Source organism: Thermothielavioides terrestris, chromosome 2 (genome assembly GCF_000226115.1).
Source record: "Thermothielavioides terrestris NRRL 8126 chromosome 2, complete sequence".
Lineage (NCBI taxonomy): Eukaryota > Fungi > Ascomycota > Sordariomycetes > Sordariales > Chaetomiaceae > Thermothielavioides > Thermothielavioides terrestris.
Genome location: NC_016458.1, coordinates 723,902 through 744,291, shown reverse-complemented (window position 1 = coordinate 744,291; position 20,390 = coordinate 723,902). Strand labels below are relative to the sequence as shown.

At 56.8% G+C, this 20,390-nt stretch overlaps 5 protein-coding genes across 5 annotated transcripts; all 5 read right to left on the bottom strand.

Moving 5' to 3' along the window:
* Window positions 1-2,035: 2,035 nt before the first annotated feature.
* Window positions 2,036-6,253, bottom strand: THITE_2111470 (uncharacterized protein). The gene is made up of 10 exons (XM_003651286.1): window positions 6,067-6,253; window positions 5,758-5,836; window positions 5,157-5,623; window positions 4,910-5,094; window positions 3,646-4,838; window positions 2,930-3,564; window positions 2,822-2,864; window positions 2,591-2,769; window positions 2,365-2,488; window positions 2,036-2,298 (listed from the first exon to the last, which is right to left on the bottom strand). Exons 1-10 carry the CDS (start codon window positions 6,154-6,156, stop codon window positions 2,147-2,149), a joined length of 3,147 nt encoding a protein of 1,048 aa, XP_003651334.1. The 5' UTR covers window positions 6,157-6,253; the 3' UTR covers window positions 2,036-2,146.
* A 2,375-nt stretch (window positions 6,254-8,628) lies between these two features.
* THITE_2111468 (uncharacterized protein) lies at window positions 8,629-9,566 on the bottom strand. The gene is made up of 2 exons (XM_003651285.1): window positions 9,507-9,566; window positions 8,629-9,410 (listed from the first exon to the last, which is right to left on the bottom strand). The coding sequence occupies exon 2, from the start codon at window positions 9,359-9,361 to the stop codon at window positions 9,203-9,205; it is 159 nt and encodes a 52-aa protein (XP_003651333.1). The 5' UTR covers window positions 9,362-9,410; window positions 9,507-9,566; the 3' UTR covers window positions 8,629-9,202.
* A 1,773-nt stretch (window positions 9,567-11,339) lies between these two features.
* On the bottom strand, window positions 11,340-12,911 carry THITE_2111463 (uncharacterized protein). Its single transcript, XM_003651284.1, has 4 exons — window positions 12,639-12,911; window positions 12,506-12,565; window positions 11,697-12,432; window positions 11,340-11,630 (listed from the first exon to the last, which is right to left on the bottom strand). The coding sequence occupies exons 1-4, from the start codon at window positions 12,807-12,809 to the stop codon at window positions 11,353-11,355; spliced, it is 1,245 nt and encodes a 414-aa protein (XP_003651332.1). The 5' UTR covers window positions 12,810-12,911; the 3' UTR covers window positions 11,340-11,352.
* A 2,165-nt stretch (window positions 12,912-15,076) lies between these two features.
* THITE_2111461 (uncharacterized protein) lies at window positions 15,077-17,661 on the bottom strand. The gene is made up of 2 exons (XM_003651283.1): window positions 16,992-17,661; window positions 15,077-16,911 (listed from the first exon to the last, which is right to left on the bottom strand). The coding sequence occupies exons 1-2, from the start codon at window positions 17,276-17,278 to the stop codon at window positions 15,270-15,272; spliced, it is 1,929 nt and encodes a 642-aa protein (XP_003651331.1). The 5' UTR covers window positions 17,279-17,661; the 3' UTR covers window positions 15,077-15,269.
* A 388-nt stretch (window positions 17,662-18,049) lies between these two features.
* Window positions 18,050-20,086, bottom strand: THITE_2111458 (uncharacterized protein). Its single transcript, XM_003651282.1, has 3 exons — window positions 19,717-20,086; window positions 19,211-19,648; window positions 18,050-19,154 (listed from the first exon to the last, which is right to left on the bottom strand). Exons 1-3 carry the CDS (start codon window positions 19,823-19,825, stop codon window positions 18,463-18,465), a joined length of 1,239 nt encoding a protein of 412 aa, XP_003651330.1. The 5' UTR covers window positions 19,826-20,086; the 3' UTR covers window positions 18,050-18,462.
* Window positions 20,087-20,390: the final 304 nt, after the last annotated feature.

Here is a 20,390-nt window from a genome sequence, read left to right as displayed (position 1 = left end):
GTCTCCGACAGTTCGCTTTCCGAGTCCCGAGTACAGGGAAGATGACGGAGATGACCACATTCCCCGCTCCGCATGCCACCCGGAGGACCCCAGCTGTCGATCGAAAATCCCGGGTGACGGCTGAGTTAACGCTTCGGGAAATGGATGGAACATTGCATGCATTAGTTACGTGGGGGTTAAGCCGCTGCTGCTGCTTGCTCGTCCGCAGTCGACGAGTCATGGGACTTGGTCCATCTGTCTGTGGCCAATCGAGGGGTCCATGATTCGGCAACACACGGGCAGCCGAGACCGTGCCTTTGCACATGCTGATGAGGTATCAGATACTCTTGCTCAAAGTTACCCTCACACGATTAACATCATATACTAGAGTGTACAGATAGGTACAGAGTACGCAACTCTCGCAATGCAGATCTCCCCATTTCCTCCACCGATACAACAGACAAGATTCCTACCAGTACGTAGGCATGTACATTCACATGTAACGAGTCTAGTCACGCACTGCCCATGATATTCACAGATTCAGGCACGGGCGTCGACCACGTTCTCTTGGCCTGCTCGCCAAGGCCAAAGGTGGCTTGCACATGCAAAGACGACATCCTGTCCTCTGACCCCTTGGCACTCACCCAACGAACGAACCAGTCCAGTTTATCCACGGACAATGGTTTCCCACCATCTGGTGCCAGCGAGCTCCTCTAAGTACTGCGTACATGTATGTACATGCTGACGCAGGTCCGTAAACAGACAGACACGCAGGCAAGCCTATATATATAGTCCAGCCACGTCCTCGGGAAGTCCGTGAATTGTCATGAATTATCCCGCCTGTCGACGGCTTGGTGAGCTATCAACAAATCCAAAAGCGAGAACTGCCGCAGCTGGGGCTTCACTGAGACAGAGCTGTCAGCTGAGGCTCGACCAAGGCAGGCTCTCGGTAGGAAGAAGATGTAAGAAAGCCACGGCGCCGTAAGCCAGTCAAGCTGAGACAATTTCCTTGCGCTGTAGGAGCAGCTTGCCAAAACAACACGATGAGTGAATTTATATGTAGAAAGATCGGAGCAGAAGTAGACCAGATAGATGCGAGGGAGGGGGGTGTCATCGGTATCGCATCAGAACTGCCTCCGATAAGTTAAGGGGCAGCCAGACCAACAGACAGCTCGGGCGGTCGACAAAACTGTAAAACAAAATCTAGCAATGAGTGTTTACTATCCTTTCAATCCTTCGTAGTTGCAGATTCCTCCAGACCTCAGTTTTAGCTTCCCAACAACAGTTAAGGATGAAGACTGAGGTTGCCTATGAACGCGTGCTCAATGTTTTGCTGTCTCCGCTGAGGCTCGCAGACATGAAATAGAAGAGAGGTTAGCAGCCGTAAATTTGCAGACTCCAATGCAAACCATGCACAGATAGGTAGGTGGAGGGCAACAGCAGCACGTCGAGAGAGAGAGCGAGATGAAGAGATGAAACATCAACGCCACAAAGCCATGGGAGTCGATCTTAGATCACCGAGGACGATGGTATATAACATAACATCTTGCAAACCAGGGCGATGCCACCAAGCAAAGCCAAGCCAAGCAGGTACCATAAGCCTCCAAGACAGGACACGCATGGTTAACTTCATTTCTTGCGCCGCTTCTTTTCCCTCTCCTGCGTGTTGTTGGTGTGTTTGCCGACGCCGGCGCTGCTCATCACTCCTCTGCTCCAGACTGAAATCTTCCATGAACCTACCGACCGAGGGGGAATATGGGGTAATCGACCAGATACCAAGGGATACAAAACGCAAGAAGAAAAAAGATCAAGGGATGCGCAGGACCTGCTCCGTTCCAGGGACCCACACAGATGTGTTCCAGACGACGGCTCACACCCGAATTCACCACCAACTCTTCGGGTACCCCAAACCTCCGCCGGGTCTTCCCACTTCCTCCAAGCGATGATTGGTGACGGCCGCAGCGGTTTGCGCATCCTGGATTATACATAGTCCTGCTGGGTCGGGTTGACGGGGCGGCGTGTGGTGGTCGTGATGTCCGCTGAAGCAATGGTCGGCAGGGTGTCGGGATCAGCCGGGTGTCGGCGCGGAGAACCGTCCTGGCCCGGGCTCCGGGCCGCTGGTTGGTGGGCACTGCGGTGTGATTGTTATAACGCCACTTACAAGCCCCTAACTTGCGCCGTTCGCAGTGGGCACGTGGGCCCGGGCCATCATCTCTTGCGTGTCCGCCCGGCGGCACACCTCTTGAAGCGCCGTCTGATCGTCGGCGGACAGGTGGCTCAGGAGCGTCGCGCAGAATTGAGGTTGCTCCTCTTGCAGCTCTGCGAAAGCAAATCGTTAGCATGCGTTGTCTCGTTTCGGCGCCACGATGCATATCCGATACTCACTCTTGAACGAATCCCTGAAGGCGAGATAGGGGTCGATCCGGTCAAGCGGTGACTCCAGCAACACGCTGTCCTCGCCGAGCTCGTCTTCCGACTCTTCAATGTCGGCCGCCTTGAGCTTTTGCGCCTGTTTGAGGTGTTTGTCAGCAAGACTCCGGGACTGGGGCCATCGGTACGCGTCGGTCGAGCCACATGGGACACCCAAAGAGCCGTCCGTCAGTGTGCTTACCTCCTCATTCAAGAACTCTAGGTAAGCCGTGCTCTCATCTTTGGTCTCGCCAGCCGGCTCTTCTTCGTTCTCCGTTCCGTTCCAGTTCGCTTCTTCATCGTTCCACTCATCGTCGCTTTCATCGTACCCATAATTACCGCTGTCAAACTGGAAATCGTCCTTCAAAGCTGCCTCGCGGTCTTGAAAATGTTAGTCATCGCCGTCCGATAACAATTTCTGGCTTTGACATACTTTGCATCGCCGCCGGAAGGGTGTCGAAGAGAATCTTGATGCCCTGCCACAACGTCAGACAAAACTCTCACAGGCGTGGTAGGCTTCTCAGGGGCAAGGGGATCCAACCTGGAGGAGCCTTGGCCAACCAACCATGACGCTGGCCGGCACCTGATCAGGCTTGATGTTCAGCAGCGCAATGATGGCCAAGATGCACAGCTGCTTATCGTGAACTCGGGTGAAGGACGCCATGCTACCGAACCAAAGACTGAAGAATTTGTTCGTCCAGCCTTGGGCTTCGAGGATTTGGAGCGACAGGAGAGGGTCATAGTAGATGGCGTTGATAACCATCTCCATCAGGTGAACCTTGTACGACTTCAACTTGACATCCTCACGGGCAAGCACGCCCATTGCCATGTTGATAAACCCATGGACACAATTGTTGATATGGCCACGGAGGCTGAGCATCATGGCTTCGGCAAGCTTGCAGGCGCAGATCCGATCGACGCCCCCGACCTTGCCGTCGGTGAACATATCGGAGACCATCGAGAATAGTGCTTCCACATACTCCGGTTTTTCGAGGAGTTGCGGTGCGCCGTACTGCACGAAATTGTCCAGAGCCGGCAGCATATCCTCGAGATAGAGTTCGGCGCCGGATTTGAAGGTCGCATGAACGAGTTCAAAAGCCCTCCACATGGTAGGAGAGATCTGCTTGGCAGCGAAGGTGCAGCTGTCAATGATCTCGAACACCTCGTTGTACAGGTCTAGGAGCTGGGATCAGCATCGAGGCCAACCAAGGGGGCGAGTGGCTAGTAACCGGACCAGGACCGAGGACTACTACTTACCGTAGAGCTTGTTTTCGAGAGTAATCTGGATCACGGGCATCAAAACACTCTCAATATGGAGAAGGATGTCCGGCGTGCTCTCCAACGTCAGAATGAGAGTGCCGATGGTCTGCAAGACACCCAGCGCCGTGATGCTCTTGTCATCGAGGAAATCGCCGTACTCGTTGTCCATATCGTCCCGCCTGTCGCTATTCTCCAACAGCTCTCTGACGATGCGCAGGTACGTATCGCGGAGCTGCTCACTCAGAGCCACCGCGAAGGGAGTGAGCTCAGCAGCAAAGACCTCGACGAAGTCCTCCATGACGTTGGCGAGGGCGTCGATATCGGCCTCGTTGGCCAACTTCAAGAGCTGCTGCATAATTGTCGGGATGCTCGTCTTCATGCTTGTCCGGATGATGTCGTGTCTGATCAGTGGCTGCAGGGCCAGCGCTGCAGTGACGCGGACGGGCAGTTTTGGGTCGGCCATGCGGTCGAGGATATGCCGGTAAATGGCAAGGAGATTGTTTTGATCCTTGAAGTCCAGCTGCTCGAACTTTTCGATGGTGTCGCAAGCACGAGCGCGAAGGAAGCCTTGGTCGCTGGTGAAGTCCGGAAACACGTAGCGGACGATGAAGTATTCCACCTGAGAGGCGATCGGCGACTTCTTGCCGAGGATGACCGGCGCAAGGGTGCCGATCATGCGCAGCGCGCCCTCCTTCGCAATGTGGTTCTTGCTTCCTTCGGGGGCCTGCTCGTACTCGTTGACCACCACATTGATGAAGCTGAGAAGCTCGAAGGTCTGTTTCCTGCGCGCCTTGGTCAGGGTGACCAAGAAGTTGGTGGCAGACACGTCCGGCGCAGAAACCTCCTCGAAGAAGTTCAGCTTCCGGTGAAGGTACTCCTCAGGCTCGTCCTCAAACTTTTCGATGTCCTCCTCGGTCAGGCAGAGGACGGGGAAGATGAAATGCGTGACCAGGTTATTCAAGTGCGGTTTGAGATGCGCCCACATATCCTTGGGGCGAATGCACTCGTCCAAGAACACAATGGTGTAGGAGAGGCAGGGTCTGCTGAGCCAAATGGTCTTGGAAACCCACTTCTCGATCTCCTGCAGGTAGTGCTTGAGGATTTCGGGTGCCACCTGGGCCGAAAACTCCTTGACAAACCGCGTCGGGGGCTCAACCGACCTGTCCAGAGCCGCCTGCATATTACCATGCCTGCGGCGACATTAGCGCCCCGGCCGACACGAAAATCTCTGCCGCGAGAGGAAATGCTCGCAAGCCCTTACCTGATATATAGACGGTTCAAGTTGAAGTATGCCCACTTCTTCGCCTTCCACCAGTGGTGGCGCTCCCGCTCCAGAGGATCGCCCTGCATGGCGGAGGCAGGGATGGGTTTGGACACGGTTTGGAGGAAGACGGCGCACCAGCCAAGGTTGACGGCGCTCTGCCGGAGGAACTCGCAAAGCTCGAGCTGTGAGCGGCGGTGTTAACTTGCTTGTTTCGAGAACGTCTTGCGCAATCCGGGTAACCTACCCATGTGGCATGCTTGTAGCACTTGAGGGCGATGTGCAGCATTTCACCAGCCTCATCGCTCTCCTGGTTCACCAGCTCGTTGCATATTATCAGCAACCTGGGGAAGGTGGCCTCGATGATCTTGTCGAAGTGGGCGCGGCTGTCGCTGTCGCTCGCCTTGAAGCGGTAGGCTCGGCAGACGGCCAAGAGACACTGCAGGCCGGCCAGGACCGAACGCGCATCGTTGGTGTTGAGAAGCTGGAGGGCGTAGTCCATAAACGTCGGCCATTTCTCGGGAAAGTCGAAGTGCAGGATACGCTGCAGGATCGGCACGAGCTGATGGCGCACTAGATTCTGGGAGCCCGCCAGGATGGGCAGTAATCGTTCGCGGAAGCGTGCTTTCTCGTCCTCGGGTATCAGGATGTCATGAGGATAGTAGTCGGAACGCTCCCACGCACGGTTGACGCGGTTCTTGAGGTAGATAACAGCTACGACGCCGGTTAGCGACGCCATGACCGGAAGCTGGAGGGACACCAAGCGCAGTGGGGATGGGGGCCGGGCATCCATCCACATCAACGCCTCGCCCAGGAGGAGTGCGGCCGGGGATGAGAGCGTCGCGTACTCGGGAGTTGAAGCTTGGCATCCTGCTCGGACTGGACGAGGTCCAGCAGGACATCTGTGAAACCAGGCTGGCCCTCGGCCTGCAGCACACAAAGGTCAGCGTTGGGACATGGAGGGGCGGTTGGCGAGGTCGTGTGTAGTCAGGCTCTCGTGCTGTCGTGCTGTCGTGCTGTTGTGCTGTCGTGCTGTTGTGCGGACGGCTCTCGGGAACGGAATGTGCCTCGACGGTGCGAACGCACGAGCAGCGGCGGCGGCGGCGACGGCAACCACAACAATAACAACCACCCAAGACACGGCCACACACACGCACCTGCTTCAGCTGAAGCTCAGCCTGCCTGCGGACGTCGGCATTGCTGTCGAGCGTCGCAGCAATGCAATCTCGAATGGCGGCGGCATCCATCGTGGGCGAGCGGTCGGGCCAACTATCTCATCCACGGGCGCTTCGCAGATGGCTGGTTTTCGGTGCAAAGAAGTGGCCAGAAGCCAAAACGGTTGTTTGTGGTTGTGGAGGGGTCTGGGTCCAGAAAAAATTTGGGCCAAAATCTTGGGTGCGAAGCAGGTCGGCAAGGGCCTCGCAATGGCGGGGCAGACGTGCTACGGATCAGAACGAGGTGGGTTGGTTGGGGGCAGGCCAGAGGCGCACTGTTTTGCAGCCTGCCGCTGAAGCTTGCAGCGGCAAGGGATCCTACCCAAGGGTACCACGTACCACTGGAAGATCGCAATAGTTAGATACCTCAGGTACCTACGCAATGGTGTGCTCGGCTCCTGACCAGCTTGCCGCAAAGACCTGACGGAAAATAGGCGACTCCGTCGTTTTGTCGTTGTCGTCGTGCTGGAGTTCTCCTGGCAGCGACACGCGGAGCGGCGCCTTGGGGCTAAAGCTGCCCTTCTCCCTAGGTAGTTCGCAAGCAAGTACTTTGACGTGGGAGAAGCTTTGGGCGGCAGTTCTCCCCGTTGATTTGGGCCGATGCCATCCGTATAAAGCATCCAAGCAACGGCTCGATGGCGTTGTGCCGCCCGGTCTTTGTGCTGAGATTCCAGTTATGTCGTCCTCAAATATATTTACAAGCATTCCGTAGATAGGCAGCAGGTTAGTAGTTCAATGCCTGACTCTGTGTGAGTGATAGGGGCTGGGCGCCATGTGGGCCCCATGTTTGCCGACCCAACCTCGTCCTCCAGGATTCTCAACCACAATACAGGTACGTTAGGCACCTGGTTGTTACCCTGCTATACTACTGTGTACGTACGAAGCAACAGGTAGCAATGGGCTCAGGTTTGCTGCGTTCATGCTCTCAGGCAGAACGTTCCCTCGAACCGTCCCTCGAACCAGGTATCCTTCACCGCCTTGGCGGCATGGATGTCAGGGCGGGGGACTTGGTTCTTTGAACCCCTCCTCCCAATCCGAAACAACTCCTGGCCCCCCCCCTCCCCCCACCACCTGCCCAAGCAACCTGGACATGATGGCGTACTGGGCCCAAGGCTTTGTTGGCCAACTACCCGTTCCACGGGTAGTGTTTTGAAAACTTCATATCACAGTACTCCGTACTTAAACGGGCATCGCTCTCTTCAAGCGCAAATTACGCGGCAGCATGCCTATAAGCGTTGCACATAGCTTAGTTATATTTTACTGAGCAAGTTCGTTCAGGACACAGCAACCAGGAAATGATCCGCTTATCAGATCAGCCCATGACAAGGCGTACCCCATTTCAGCCCCAGGCCTGGCAAGGGGCCTGCCCCGTGGGAAAGGCACCCCACAAGAACAGATTTTGACACAAAGGTTGTTAGTTATTCAACTAACGCGAATTTGTAACTAACGTAATCACACAACGCAGCTTCCATACCCTGTACATACATAACCTTGGAAGGTCTCTGGCAGAGTATCAGATGAAGCCAGCTGGTAAACGCCCACCTCTCTCCTCGGTGAACACCAAGTCTAATATATATACTACACAACTGGGCGGTTAGTGCGATCCTCCTGTTAGCTGTAAAGCAGGGGTCTTCCTTAACTAATTGTTACTGCACTCCACCTCTATGGCCGTTAACAAATAACAGGTGCAGGGTACATAGCTGTTAGTGATTTTTCCTTCCCCTTCTATTGGCTTACGGCTAAATCGTTATTTCCTTTCCCCGTTGTTTTGTTTTCCTTTTCCTCCTTTTCTCTACGCGCCTGCATCGTTGGGCTACACGCCCGTACCGTGGAACTGGGGGAGCTGTACGTAGGAGCCTAGGCAACTGGGCTAGCCGTACGTAGGTGGGCATCTGGGGGAGCTGCGGCCAGGTGGGCAACCGGGGGAGCCGTACGTAGGTAGACACCCGGGCCAGCCGTACGCAGGGCCTACCGCGGGCGGCACCAAGGGCACAACACAGGCACCAGGGCTACAACGTGGGCACCGGGGGCGCAACGCAGGCACCAGGGCCACAACGCGGGCACCGGGGCTACAACGCGGGCACCGGGGGCATCCTGTGGGCACCAGGGCCAGAACGCGGGCACTGGGGGTATAACGCAGGCACAACGCCGGTAGGTAGGCAACTGTGGGAGCCGTAGGCCGGGAGGCAAGCCGTGGGCCAGGAGTACGCAGGTAATGCAGGTAGCCAGTAGTAACAGTAAGCAAGTCATGTGATGTAAAAATGCAGACAAAAAACCCACGAGCCCGCGAAGCGGGCTCCAAACCCCTAGTCCATTCCTCAATTCAGTTATGCATAAGCCCTGAGCAAAGCCTCAGGCTCCAGTCATTACCACAGTAGAGGTAGGTAGATTGCCTTGCAACCCCAATCTTCGCCTATTTTCTAAGGTAGTTACACAGTAGGTGCAAAGAAAGTGTTGATTATCCCCTTCCACCCCCAACGAGAATATCCTTCCAGATCCGGACTCTCGCGCCCAACCACGAACATGGAGCCCAACACGTAGTCGCTTTTCCGAGTGGATGACAAACACAGATCCGCTGACCGAGGAGACACACCCGGGGTTGATTCACAACACTGGAGAGAATGTGATGTGATCATGAGAGAGGGCAACAGAGCTCAACACATCTCTCAGAGAACTGCTTCCACGGCTTTGGAGCCACGCTGTCCATGGGCCTTGAAGCCACGCTGTCAGAGACCGACCACTTCCTACTTCCACAGAGCATGGGCATAATCAGGAGTAAAGTCCGCAGACAAAGACAAAGACAACCCTCGGTGTTCGTGTAGGCTCGAACCAACGCCACCAGCGAAGGGAGCGGCTTGCCGCACAGTCGTTGAAAACCACCTATGCACGTCCAGTTGCATCCACTCATGGCAGCAGCACATGATATGAAGATATTCCGCGAGGAACGAGGCCAAAGGGAAACAAACAGCACAGTTGAAGAAGATATATGCCACCTGACACCCGGTTCGGTCCAGTGCCGCTCTCCGATCTCGAAAACCCGAATCATGTACGGATTAATCAAGTCCCACACTCGCCTCATCTAGACGCCCGAAGTTGAACAGAAGAGCAAAAGCAGCAATATATCGAGACGAAATCCCTGGATATCACCGCATCGCAAACACCAGTCCTCCCGCCGATGTCTTGGACGACCGCTCTTATTGTAGCTGAACCAACGACCAGCCAACACCATGGACGCCATTCCGACCATCCGCGAAACAGGAGCAACATGCGCCGGCCCAAACCACGTCCTGGAAGCTGCAGTCAAGATTAGCCATTGTCCGAAACCTCAAGTCCGGGATTTCTCTTTCTCGAAGTCCTTCGTGGCCATGTCTGGGGTGACGGACGGACAAAGGCAAAAAAAGAAAATCAACGCAAGGAAAATGCAACTGACAGGTGACACACGCTGTGCCCCGACAAGCCCCAATTCAGCTGGACCGATTGCCAGCAGATGTCCTTGGTACAGGGGCTATCCACTATTGCATCCCAGCTTTCCATTGTGCAAATTCAGAACACCAGAAGGGTTGGCCAACCCATGTCCTGGGTTTTGTCGTAATCGGATCGAATCGATGGGCACCCATAGGAATTCCTCAGCGGCTCATTCCAGAGCGGACGCGAACAAGTATCCAGGACAACCAGGGAACACGGCCCGAGAAGTCCCCAGAATGGGTTGAATCATCCGATGGCGAGTTGGCGCGACTCAAATGTCCAGGTGGTATGAGCACCCAGGCCCAGAGGGTGACTGCTCAGCGCAGGACGGTCATGCTCTTGAGGCAAGGCACCAGACGAAGCCAGGGCGGAGATGAGTGAAACGACGCAGGTGGGCTGTCCAGAGGTATGGTATGATCCAGTTCGAAGGATGGGCCGCGTCAACTCGAGCTCGACCTTACCCATTATTTCGGCTCTTGGTCGCGGTTGCAAGGCCATGCCTGCTTAAATGCGACCCACGAAGGGGAGAGAAAACCCTTCGGACGGCCGAGAATCTGCAGTATTGCAATCTGTCGGGACGGCAGAAACAGCAAAGAACGGCCAAGAACAGTTCTGGTCAGAAAACCGGGGTAGCACCAATGTTTTCCTTCGGCGCCTGTCTGTTTTGGAGCCAGTGATGGAGTAGACCATGGGTTGCAGTCCAGGTGAACGCCAGTGAGGAGCAAGTGAGGCCGAGTGAGGGCAAGGAAACAATGGATAGTGTCCAACCGCTCGGATCTCCCGTAAGGGCTGCGCCAAACCGGAAGGGGACATTCCGTCCAGCCTGAGCTATGTCAGTAAACTTCAAACCCACTTTCTGCACCTGGCGATAGCAAGAATCATGTGGCGCATTTGTGATCCCCAAGGGGTTGCAACCTGGATACGTACACCTCTTGCTGGATGTCCACTCACCGCTGCTGTCCGGCCGGCGCCTTGGACTGTTGTAATGGTTTGGGTCCTTGGTGGTATCCAGGATATAAGTGGGCAGGAGATAACCGTCCGTCGGCCAGCGGCGATCCAGAGCGAGAAAATCCATCGGGAAACGAGAGTCCATGGCAGCGGCTCCGGACAGCAACGAAGAGGAACGGATCCATCACAAGAGAGAAGCCGTCAATCGGAAATGGAAATTGATGTCGCCCGCTCCTTGCCCAGTGCAACGAAACTCCAGGTCGTATGGTATCATGCACCCCTTGCACCCCGCCCATGCAAAGAAAGAAAAAGAAGCAAAAGAAAATTCCGAGACATTTCATACACATCGTCGACTCCCCATTCCAGGCTGCCGCCTTTTCAAAAAAAATTTGCCAGAAGTGGCACCTCCGGTTTGGCGACGACATCCTGGCCAGTTGGAACGTCCAGTGGGAGGCAACGCCAGGCAGAGCAGGAGGCGCGGGTCGGAAGCCGGGAAATCATTGTCCATAGGTTTTTAGAGGTGCAACTTGCAGCTCTGAAGGAGTCCTTCGTCATCGCCCGTCCGGGGTTATACCCATGGATGACGAAAAGGATGGTTGCGAGTCCAGGTGCCCGGGAAGCGAGATCAGAGGGACATGCAAAAAAAAAAAAAAAAAAAAAAAAAAAACGCAATCAAAGACCAACATCCAACATCCAGGGTCCAGGGATGAGCAAGAGCAAACGCTTGAGGAGTCCAGGAGATCCACATGTCTCGTTTGGACGGGATCCCAGGGCAGCAAAGACTCAATGACAAGTCCCGGGGCTGTTGGATGGCCATTAGCGGTGGCGATGGCGGTTGCGGTCTGCGTGCCTGTCATCGCGTTCCTGTTCGGGGCGGCGGGCCCTGTGGTCCCTGTGGCTTGGTTCCCTGTGACTGGGCTCCCGCTCTCTCGGCTCCGAGTCACGGTCACGACGCGCGGGCGGCGGCGCGTTGTTTGTCATCTGGGCCGGCGCGGCACTGGTGGGCGTGGTGGCGGGCTGGAGTCCAGGCTTCTTCTGGAGGTCATCATACTGGGGATCCGGAGGGGCCGGGTAGCCTTGCCGCTGTGTTGTACCTGCAGGGGAACCTAAATCATCAGACGACGCCCCGGGAGGTTTAGTTGTTGCTGTAGCATACGCACCGCGGCCATACAGCGGGTCGGTGGGGAACGATTGGGCGGGAGGGTTCCCAGCAGGCGGCGGGTAGCCGTACGGATCTGTCTCCGTCCCATATCCAGGTGTCCCAGCGGCGGGGGCAGGGAAAGTCCTAGCCGGGGCAGCTGATACGTGAGGCATGGGTGGCGGCATCCTGGCTGGTCCGGCGGCGGCATAACCCTGGGCAGCTTGGTAATTGGATCCGTGGACATAGGCAGTGTCCTGGCCGTACGATCCGGGGCCGGGCGGTGGAGGGATCGCGGAATATCTGTCGCCGGGGTTCTGGGGCTGTGGGGAATACTGTGTTGGGGGAGGGTTAGGCGGATATGCGTAGGCCGGCTGGGCTGGATACGGCGCCGAGGAGGCGTGGACCTGAGGGGGATATGGGGCCGGAGGGTAGCTCGCGGCAGGTGGTCCTGGGTACGGCTGGCCTGGGTAACCCTGATTCCCGGCAGAGCCTGCAGCGGGCGCATAGTCAACGTCCATGGCAGAACCGTACGCGGCATCGTACTCCCGTTCCCGCAAGCTGTTCTTCCACGCACTGTAGTCAGACTGGCCACGAGGCTGCTCCCGAGAGCCTACGGGCGAGTTAGAGCTTCTCACAAACATGCCGTTCGGATGGCTCGAATGCGTTGTACCTCCAGCGCCGCCGGAAGACCGAGCGGCAGCCCGCCTTTCTTGCTCCCAGCGAGCGGAGTCGGCCTTGAGATCCTGAATCATGGCCTGTGCAGGTCAGAGAAAACCGCCACGTCAAGCGAACCGTGGCCGCCGGGGGGCGCCTAATTTGGGGACTTACCGATGTCAAGTTTCGGTACGCCGTGATATAGTAACCTTGCGTGACACGGCCATCGGGTCCCTAGGGAGAAACGGAGCAGGTGAGATTCGAGCGAGAAATGGAAAGGGCAAAATCGAGTCATCCAGACTCATACCTCGTACGTGCCAGGGCGAACCAACGCGTCGTTCCCCAGGTATCTGCAGATGTCTGATGTGATGACTTCGCGATCTATGCCATCGCGAGGCACAAAGTACTCGTTTTGGCGTGGTGGTGCTGGCGGCATCGCCGGCGTTTGGCTTGTTCTGTTGCTAGGTCTCCCCGCCATTCTTGGAGATTATTAGGGACGCACACAGCGGCCGGCGAAATCTGCGTCCGAAGAGGAGAAAACCAGAGCGCGGGGGATTAATTGAGGATCTGAAAAATGCAAACCCGGTGCGGCCGCCGAGCAGAGCAATTATTAGCGGAGTAGTGAAGGGAGGCCGGCGACGGCGCGCGGCAGGGCAGGGGAGGGCAAATACGGGGGAGAGGGAATGGGAATGAGGGCGGAGGGGAAGGAAAGGGTGGGCGGTGCTGGAAGAAATGGACGACAGGGCCCACGAAGCAACCCCGGCGCTTGGGGTTGGGTTGGGCTGGCAAAGTGGGTCCTCTCTGCCTGGCAGCCACCGTTGCGCGGCTGGTGACTGGCGGCCTGCGCGGCGGCGGTGGGGCGGGGGCTCTCCAGAATCGTCTGCTCGTCCTTCTCGGTTGGGCAGACACTTGGCTTCTGTCCTTCAGACGAGGCTCAGGCGGCGGATTCCGTTGGTTGGGGATGCTGCTCACGGGTTACACCGCGATTCTCGGAAAGGAGGGCCTATCTGTGGCGACTCACTCAGGGCAACCTGAAAGGGGGCGGCACCTCGCGGAGACCCAGGTTCACGTTAACGTTAGCTGGCTAATGGGAAGTCCAAGAACGTGTCGACTGTGTAACTGCCAGGGCCAGTGGCAAGCGAAGGTCCGGCCTGATGGGCGCCGGCGGTGGATCGCTGACCGCCCTGCATCCGCATGTAGGTACTTCACCGCAGTGGTTACGAAGGGGCGGCAGCGCTACGAGGGCACTGGAGAGGAATGGAGAAGTGAAAAACGCACCCAGTGCGCTCCGATGCCGCCGGAAGCCTGTCAGCGCCCCCGGCGGCTTGCTCACTGTTACGGAATACGCCGGCAGGCTTACTGCGTACATAATCCAGACATACATCGGTAGATCCGGGCCAAGCAGGAGCAGCGCTTGCAGGGCAGGGAGGCCAGCGACCGCAGCCGGTTCCAGCCACTGCCACCAAGTAGTGCACTCCACGGGACAGATTGCATTGCAGCCTTCGACCAGTGGGGGAGACAGCGAGGGAGGCGGGCACGCAGTTCGCTGGGGAACGGAAGCGGTCCGACGGCATTCCGTCCCCATCGGTCACCCAAACAGGCTGGTGGCCCGCAAAGACACGGAGGTCTGGGATTGGGCCCGCTGAGGGGTCAGCTCGGGCCTTGGATTCGGGTGGCAGAATTTGATAGGGCTGAAGATGAGAAGGGGCATTCTTAGTGGAGACATTCAGACAGACGGGACGGTCAGGCGCGCTCTGCCTTTTTTTCTTGGACCGCCGAACCAACCAAGCAATCCCCAAGCGTTTGAGCCAAGTTGGAATGTCTTTCTGGAATGTTTATTTGCAGCAGTTCAAAAGGCCACGGGGCTCAGAGAGCGTTGGTCCGAATCTGCAAGAATCGAAAGGCTGCTTGAAAAGCATTAACTTCCTTAGTTAACAAAAAAGATGCAGATGACAAGGCGGGTGCCCTGTTAGCGAGCAAAGCATCCCGTCTGCTCTGACCCATCGACATGGTTTTGAGCTTTGCCAACTATGTAGAAATTACCTGTCAAGCCCCGTCTACTTCGGCACCTGAAGGGGTCCTAGTTACCTTGCTGCCCTCTGTCGCAGTCGCTCATCGTTGTGAGAGGGCGATACGCATCGTCTCTTCCTGAGTGGAACCTGGCGTCAGCACTCAGCAGGTACACTGGCTAAAATGTTTGTTTTGGCAGGGTCGGGTATCAATGCATCTTGAAGCCCAACCTGCTCGATGACCATTCGGTCATGGTCTGGCCAATGGCTGTGGAGCACCGCCGTGGTTGCTTGGCCAGACCACCACCGCCTTGGTTGCCTTGGCCAGAACACCGCCGTGAGTGCTGAGACGCAACCCCTTACTGCGGTACGCCAATGCCGTGCTGCAGTAACTAAGTCACCCGAATGGCTCGTCTCCGTGTTGCAGAAACCGCACCAGAATGTTGATATCATTGCCAGCTTCCGATGCGTTCCGCCCCTGAGAAATGGAGACTCTCTGTCTCGTCAGTCTTCGCAGGGCTCGCAGCCACTTCGAAGAGGATGAAGGAAGTTGGCACGGCCAGATTCACGGGACGGCAGAAAAGCATCCAAGTGCCTCAACGACCCTCGTCCGCCGAGTCGTAGGTTCCAAAAGACCAACAACGTTCAGCCTGGCCGTCCAGCGTGACCATGATGAAGCCTCCTCGTTGCGTCTCTAACATTCCGTGCCTCGAAACTTCGAATCTTTGGCAACGAATCTTTGGTAACGGTGGATCGCCGTCACGAGCGTGCCTTCCGAGGGAGAGATGGCGACTTGTACGCCTCGCGGAGAACGGGAGAGTGCCAACCCCTGCCTGTCTAGCATCGGGAGGAGCATTCCGCTTCTTCATCCGAGCCCAATTGCGGCTGTTTATTGCTGCACGGTCACCGCAGCGATGCACGAGCCTTCCTCAACCGAAGCTCAACTTCTTCTGCCCGCGCTCCATCTTCCGAGGCCTGCCCGGCCGCTTATTTGTTGCAGGACCAGCTTTTGAACCGCCCAAATGTGGGCTGGCTGCAGAGGCAGACGGGTGGCTGCCGAATGCCGGCGTGACACGTTCTTGCTCCTGAAGGTCTTTGGCAAAGTGCCAGTCTTGGTGGCATTGGAGAGCTTCCGGGCTGTCCAGACATGCGTTGCACCGAGTGCAAGGGTAGCCGCCCCCTTGGTCATTGGCCTGGACTTCGGGTCCCTTTCCGAGTGAAATCGAGCCATTCAAGCCATCGTCTACTCCTGGCGAGGCTCTTGATTGCCGGCTACCTAACGTTTCTCCGCCGTTGTCCGTGATGGCGGCATCGTTGGAACCCAAGGGCGGGGATGAAAGCTTCCTCGTAAAGAAACGTTGTATGCTGCCGTCGTCGATGCGTTGCCGTTTCTCCGCCGGTTGAGCCAATCCAATGGCTTCTTCTGCCGGCCTTGCGCGAGGACCGGGGTCGATGGCCTGCGCTTCGTCCCCTTTTAACAAGAACCCGGCGATGCCCATATTCCCCGAGATGCCGTCTTCGAAACCGCCGACGCTAAGGCTAAGGTTGGAGCAAGGCCAGACATGGCCTTCCTGAACAATTTGATGCAATAGACTCTTGGCGAGCCTAAACAAGGTCTCTGCATCTAAGGAACGACCTTGGGGGATGGGGCTTTGGCGTGAACGGGTCTGGCTGCCGTGGCGATGGTGAAGATTGATGGTTTTGGGGCGGCGCTTGTGCTCGAGGACGCCTTCCTCAACCAGCCGAGCGAAAATATCGGCGGCAAAAATCTTCAGCCATCTGGTGGCCTGTTCAACAGTGTTGATGCCGGGTCGGAACGACTTGGCCGACAGCATCGACTTGATCTGGGTGCGCGAGTTCACCTCGCTGGTGTCGATTCCCCGCAACGTGTTGTAAACCCACGTCCCCGTCTCATCCCCAAGCCTCAGCTTCAGCTGCTCCAAGGAGACGGAAAGGAGCTCCTGGACGGACTCGGTGTTGAAGACCTGACTGACATGTTCGCCCAACTTGCCGCCCAGATTCCGGAACTTTGTGAACTTGAAACCGGACAGGAACTTCCGCACTGCCCGGTTCCGAATCACCGTCTGTTGGTTGGGTTTTCTGTGAGCTGAGCCTAGCTTGCTGAGCAGTTTGTTCCTGGCGATGCCCGCGGCACATGTGTACCGGAGCTTGTCTCTGATTGCTGCCCTGATATTGCGCACAATCTCGGACGCCACCAGGAACGCCACGTCATCCCAGTCGGGGTCGTCAAATTCAGCGCTCTCGTCATCCAGGTCCACGAGCGCATCGGCTTGCCAATCCAAGGCTGAAACGGGCGGGACGGGGAGCAGCTCGGACGGGTTGCCATCCGGAGGAGGGGCGGATAGCTCGGGGAAGCGCTCGAGAAGGACGGCATGGACGTGAGCGGATAGGTCAAGGAACACCTCGTCTATGCCGGCCTTTTCCACTTTCTGCAGGTGCGAGGGAAGGTGCTCTTTGATAATGGCCAGGATCCGTCTGGATTCCAGCCGGTACGGATCTAGCGAGACCTTGTCGGTCGCAATATTCTCGGCAGCGTCCGGTCGGTAGGCCCTGCAGCATACTCTCATGTCAGCCTTGCGCTTCTCCCGGAGGTGGTGCACCCCTTGGCAGTCCACATCTGTTGCACCTACCACTTGTCGTCGCCCTCCCGCCAAGTGGCTACATGCGGGTGCAAGAGGTCGGGACAAAGCTTTTTTGCCTCCGTCACGGTGCACATACGGCCGATGCCATAGGCACGGGCGGGGTAGTTGACGGCGACCAGGCCCTGCCTGCTCCGTACACAGAACCAGGAATCAGTCTCGGGGCAATGAAAAGTCGCAGAAGGCCGGGGCAAGTAACACGCGGCAGACGAACCATTGCTGCACGGCGAGCGGCCGGTCCTCGGCGACCCCGAGGCGAACCATCTCCGCTTGGGCATAGAAACAATCGAGGTCTATGTGTGCGACCACTCTCAGAGGGCAGGACGTGTTGTAAGCGGCCATCTGGCTGAGATGCCGATATGTGAACTGAGAGCGTCGCGAAGCGACCGCCTCGGCAGGGGACGAATCCCGAAATGCGTGCTCTGGCGACGACATGAAGACGGAACCGTAAGGCGCGGTCGGGATCTCATCATGAGAATGTGCCCTGTGAGAAATTGGCTGCCGGATCGAAGTCGTGCTGCTGGAGGTTTGTGGATTGCTAATTGTTCGCCCCGCGACGGCGGCGACGACCGACGACGCGGGGTTTGAGTTCCTGCCTCCTGTGTACCGCGTAACGCGTCCGAGTCGGCGAGCCTGTGACGTACCAGGAGCGCCACTTTCACCGATTTCAGTGGCCCCCGTTCTCCGCAAAGTGGAGCCCCCTGGTATGCTTGCAGCAACACTGTCGTTACATGAACCGTATTGCCCACTGCAGCTCCTCAAAATTACCGAATGATCGTGACGATTTCGGAGAGCGTGAGGGTCTGTTATGTATGGCCGAGACGGAAACGCGTACGGAGGTAGTTATTCCGTAACGATGGGTCTTCTTGAAGCCGATCAAGGTTGGCTGTGGAAACATGCGAAGAACAGGCACTTGTACTGTACATACATACATACAAGACACGGGGGTAGACACCTCAGGGGGGAGAGGGGATGGGGGAGAAAGGGGGGTTACTGTGAAGTGGGCGCCTTCTCGTCCGAGCCAGTGATTGTCATGTCATTGCGCAGACCAGCTCGATAGTTGACGACTGTGTATTGACTGGGTATTGATTTTCAGTCCTTGCCAGTAAGGACAAATACAGGCGTTGTTTCGAGCCGATCTCCTGCCGTGATTGCGCTGGCCCTCCAGGTTTTGAAGCTAAACCAAGCAAACCGCGACTGGCGAGACAAGGTTGCTGGACTACCGGTCTCTCGCGTCACATCTTGCGATGAATGGAAAGAGTGCTCGTGTCGGTATCTGGTGGACGCCAGTTCCTGGAAGGAGTAGCGCGATCGCAGTCATATTCTTCGAACCGTGCCGGGCTTCCAACATTAAGACATTACCTATATACAGAGTACTTATCAAGGTATTGACTGCCAGCGTCACCGTCCTTGCTGCGAAAGAACGTTTGCAGCGGCCCCAAGGCATCCCATCTACCTGATGTCACCGATCCCCCGTACCGTGTATCCCATGCTTCAGCCGACTCTCCATCTCTTTCATTTCCGCTTTCTCCTCCTCGCTCGACACGTCTGGAAGCCCAAACCTGGCCCGGAGCCGCTGATACAAGGGACCCATCTCGTAAAAGCTCTCGTTGCTCTCATGTGTTGCACACGGCGATTCGTGGATGGGAAGTAGCCACTCAATCAGGTTATCGCCCATGACGGACTTCCAGTTCCGGTAATACCCCAGGTCCCAAGGGTTCTCGCCCATTTCCGTCCTGACAATGGCAAAAGTGCGCGTGGCGAGCTGATCCCGAGCCGAAGACACCTCGTACGTGGCCGTCTGTCGTGACGGATCTGGCGAGGTCGTGGAAATTGGCAGCGGGTAGGTGATAACATTGTAGTTCTGGCCCCGGGGAGTACCGCGAGGGACGCGAATGGCAAGCTGATGCACCACGTTTTTAGACTTCAAGTAGTCTACCGTGGTCAAGTTGAGCAGGATGTATCGAATAGAGGTGAGCGTCATAGTCAGAGTGAAGAGGCCGAAAAGCACAGCAAGTACCAAGGCGCCAACGGCCAGCCCGTCGGTGCTGTGCCCGGTACGCAACTTGGATTCCAAACACATGATCGCCGCAGCCACGACAATGGCGCAGTATAGCGACGTATAGAACGTGAACTGAACAAAAAACTTAAAGGCTGCATCGCCCGAATTAGCTGTGGACTGGAGGAGCGCAAAGAGGGTAGATGCTCACAAGTTTCGGCGACGATACCGCCAACCCACGGGCAGTAGTGGTCCATCTTTTTCACACATCGCTCAATCTCGCTGCAATGATGCGCCCTATCGGGTTTCCAATTGCAGCAGGTGCTGCACCAGCGTGGCCGCCCGTCCGTCTCGCACACGAACACATCCTTGCTGTAGAACTGCTCGAGCCCGGGACTGTCGGGATTGTCGTCGGGCCGGGCCTCATATCTCAAGCCGGCTTCGATGTCCCGTCCTCGACGACTTCGTCCTCGCGCTTTGGCCTTGTGTTCGGCCGCTCTCGGCCCAAGATCGGTCACTCCGGGGTTGAGCTGGATAACGAGGTACACTCGCGCGAATGTCAAGAGGATCAAAAAAAGGAAGATGGAATATAGAACGAGAAAAGGCACTGCGGTGCCCGGTCGGTCCTGGTCGGAAAGGAAGTAGTCGACTGCCGGTTCAAAGCTCAAGTTAGGTTCAAGGCCAGCGCGCGAAGGAGCACACCATGGGACCGCATACCACAAATATGCTTGACAACGACATAGGTCGCAAAGCCAACACAGCCACCAAGAACGAACGGAATGATGCGCGACAGCCACCGTGTCTCTGGCCGACGGGCCGACACCATCGCGTCCTCGCCTCGGGGTGGTGGGCGCGAAGCCGATCCACGACGGCAAAGCGAAGGGCAGAAGCCGGCGGCAAAGCTCCGCAGCTAGGTGGTTCCGGTCTGTGCATCAACACGAGACCGGCGGCACGCAGATGAGGCGCGTCCGATGCCAACCTGGCTTCCCAGGATGTTGAGGGGTGTCGCGATGCATTGGCTTTTGGGTTGGCCGCTCGCTGGTGCGTTCTCGGTAGTTGCCGAGATGACGTTACAGCTTGGTACTCGGGCGCCACCGCGCCAAGCCTCAGCTACCTTTAAGCGTATTATCGACCAAACTTTAATTATTCCACCCCCTTTGGCATTTCTGGAATCTTGGTCCTCCCATTCCATGCTTGTGATCACCTTCAAAACATAGCAATGTGGTTTGCCTAATGGGATTACGCATACAATATCTCCAAAGGGCGTTGAGTATTTGGTTCACGGCGTTGGACTCTCAACTATCGCGGGCATGTGCATAATCCGTCCATACCTGTAAGACACCTGCAGCCCTTCCATTGTTATTTGTTTCACCGCAACCAGCGATCAATTG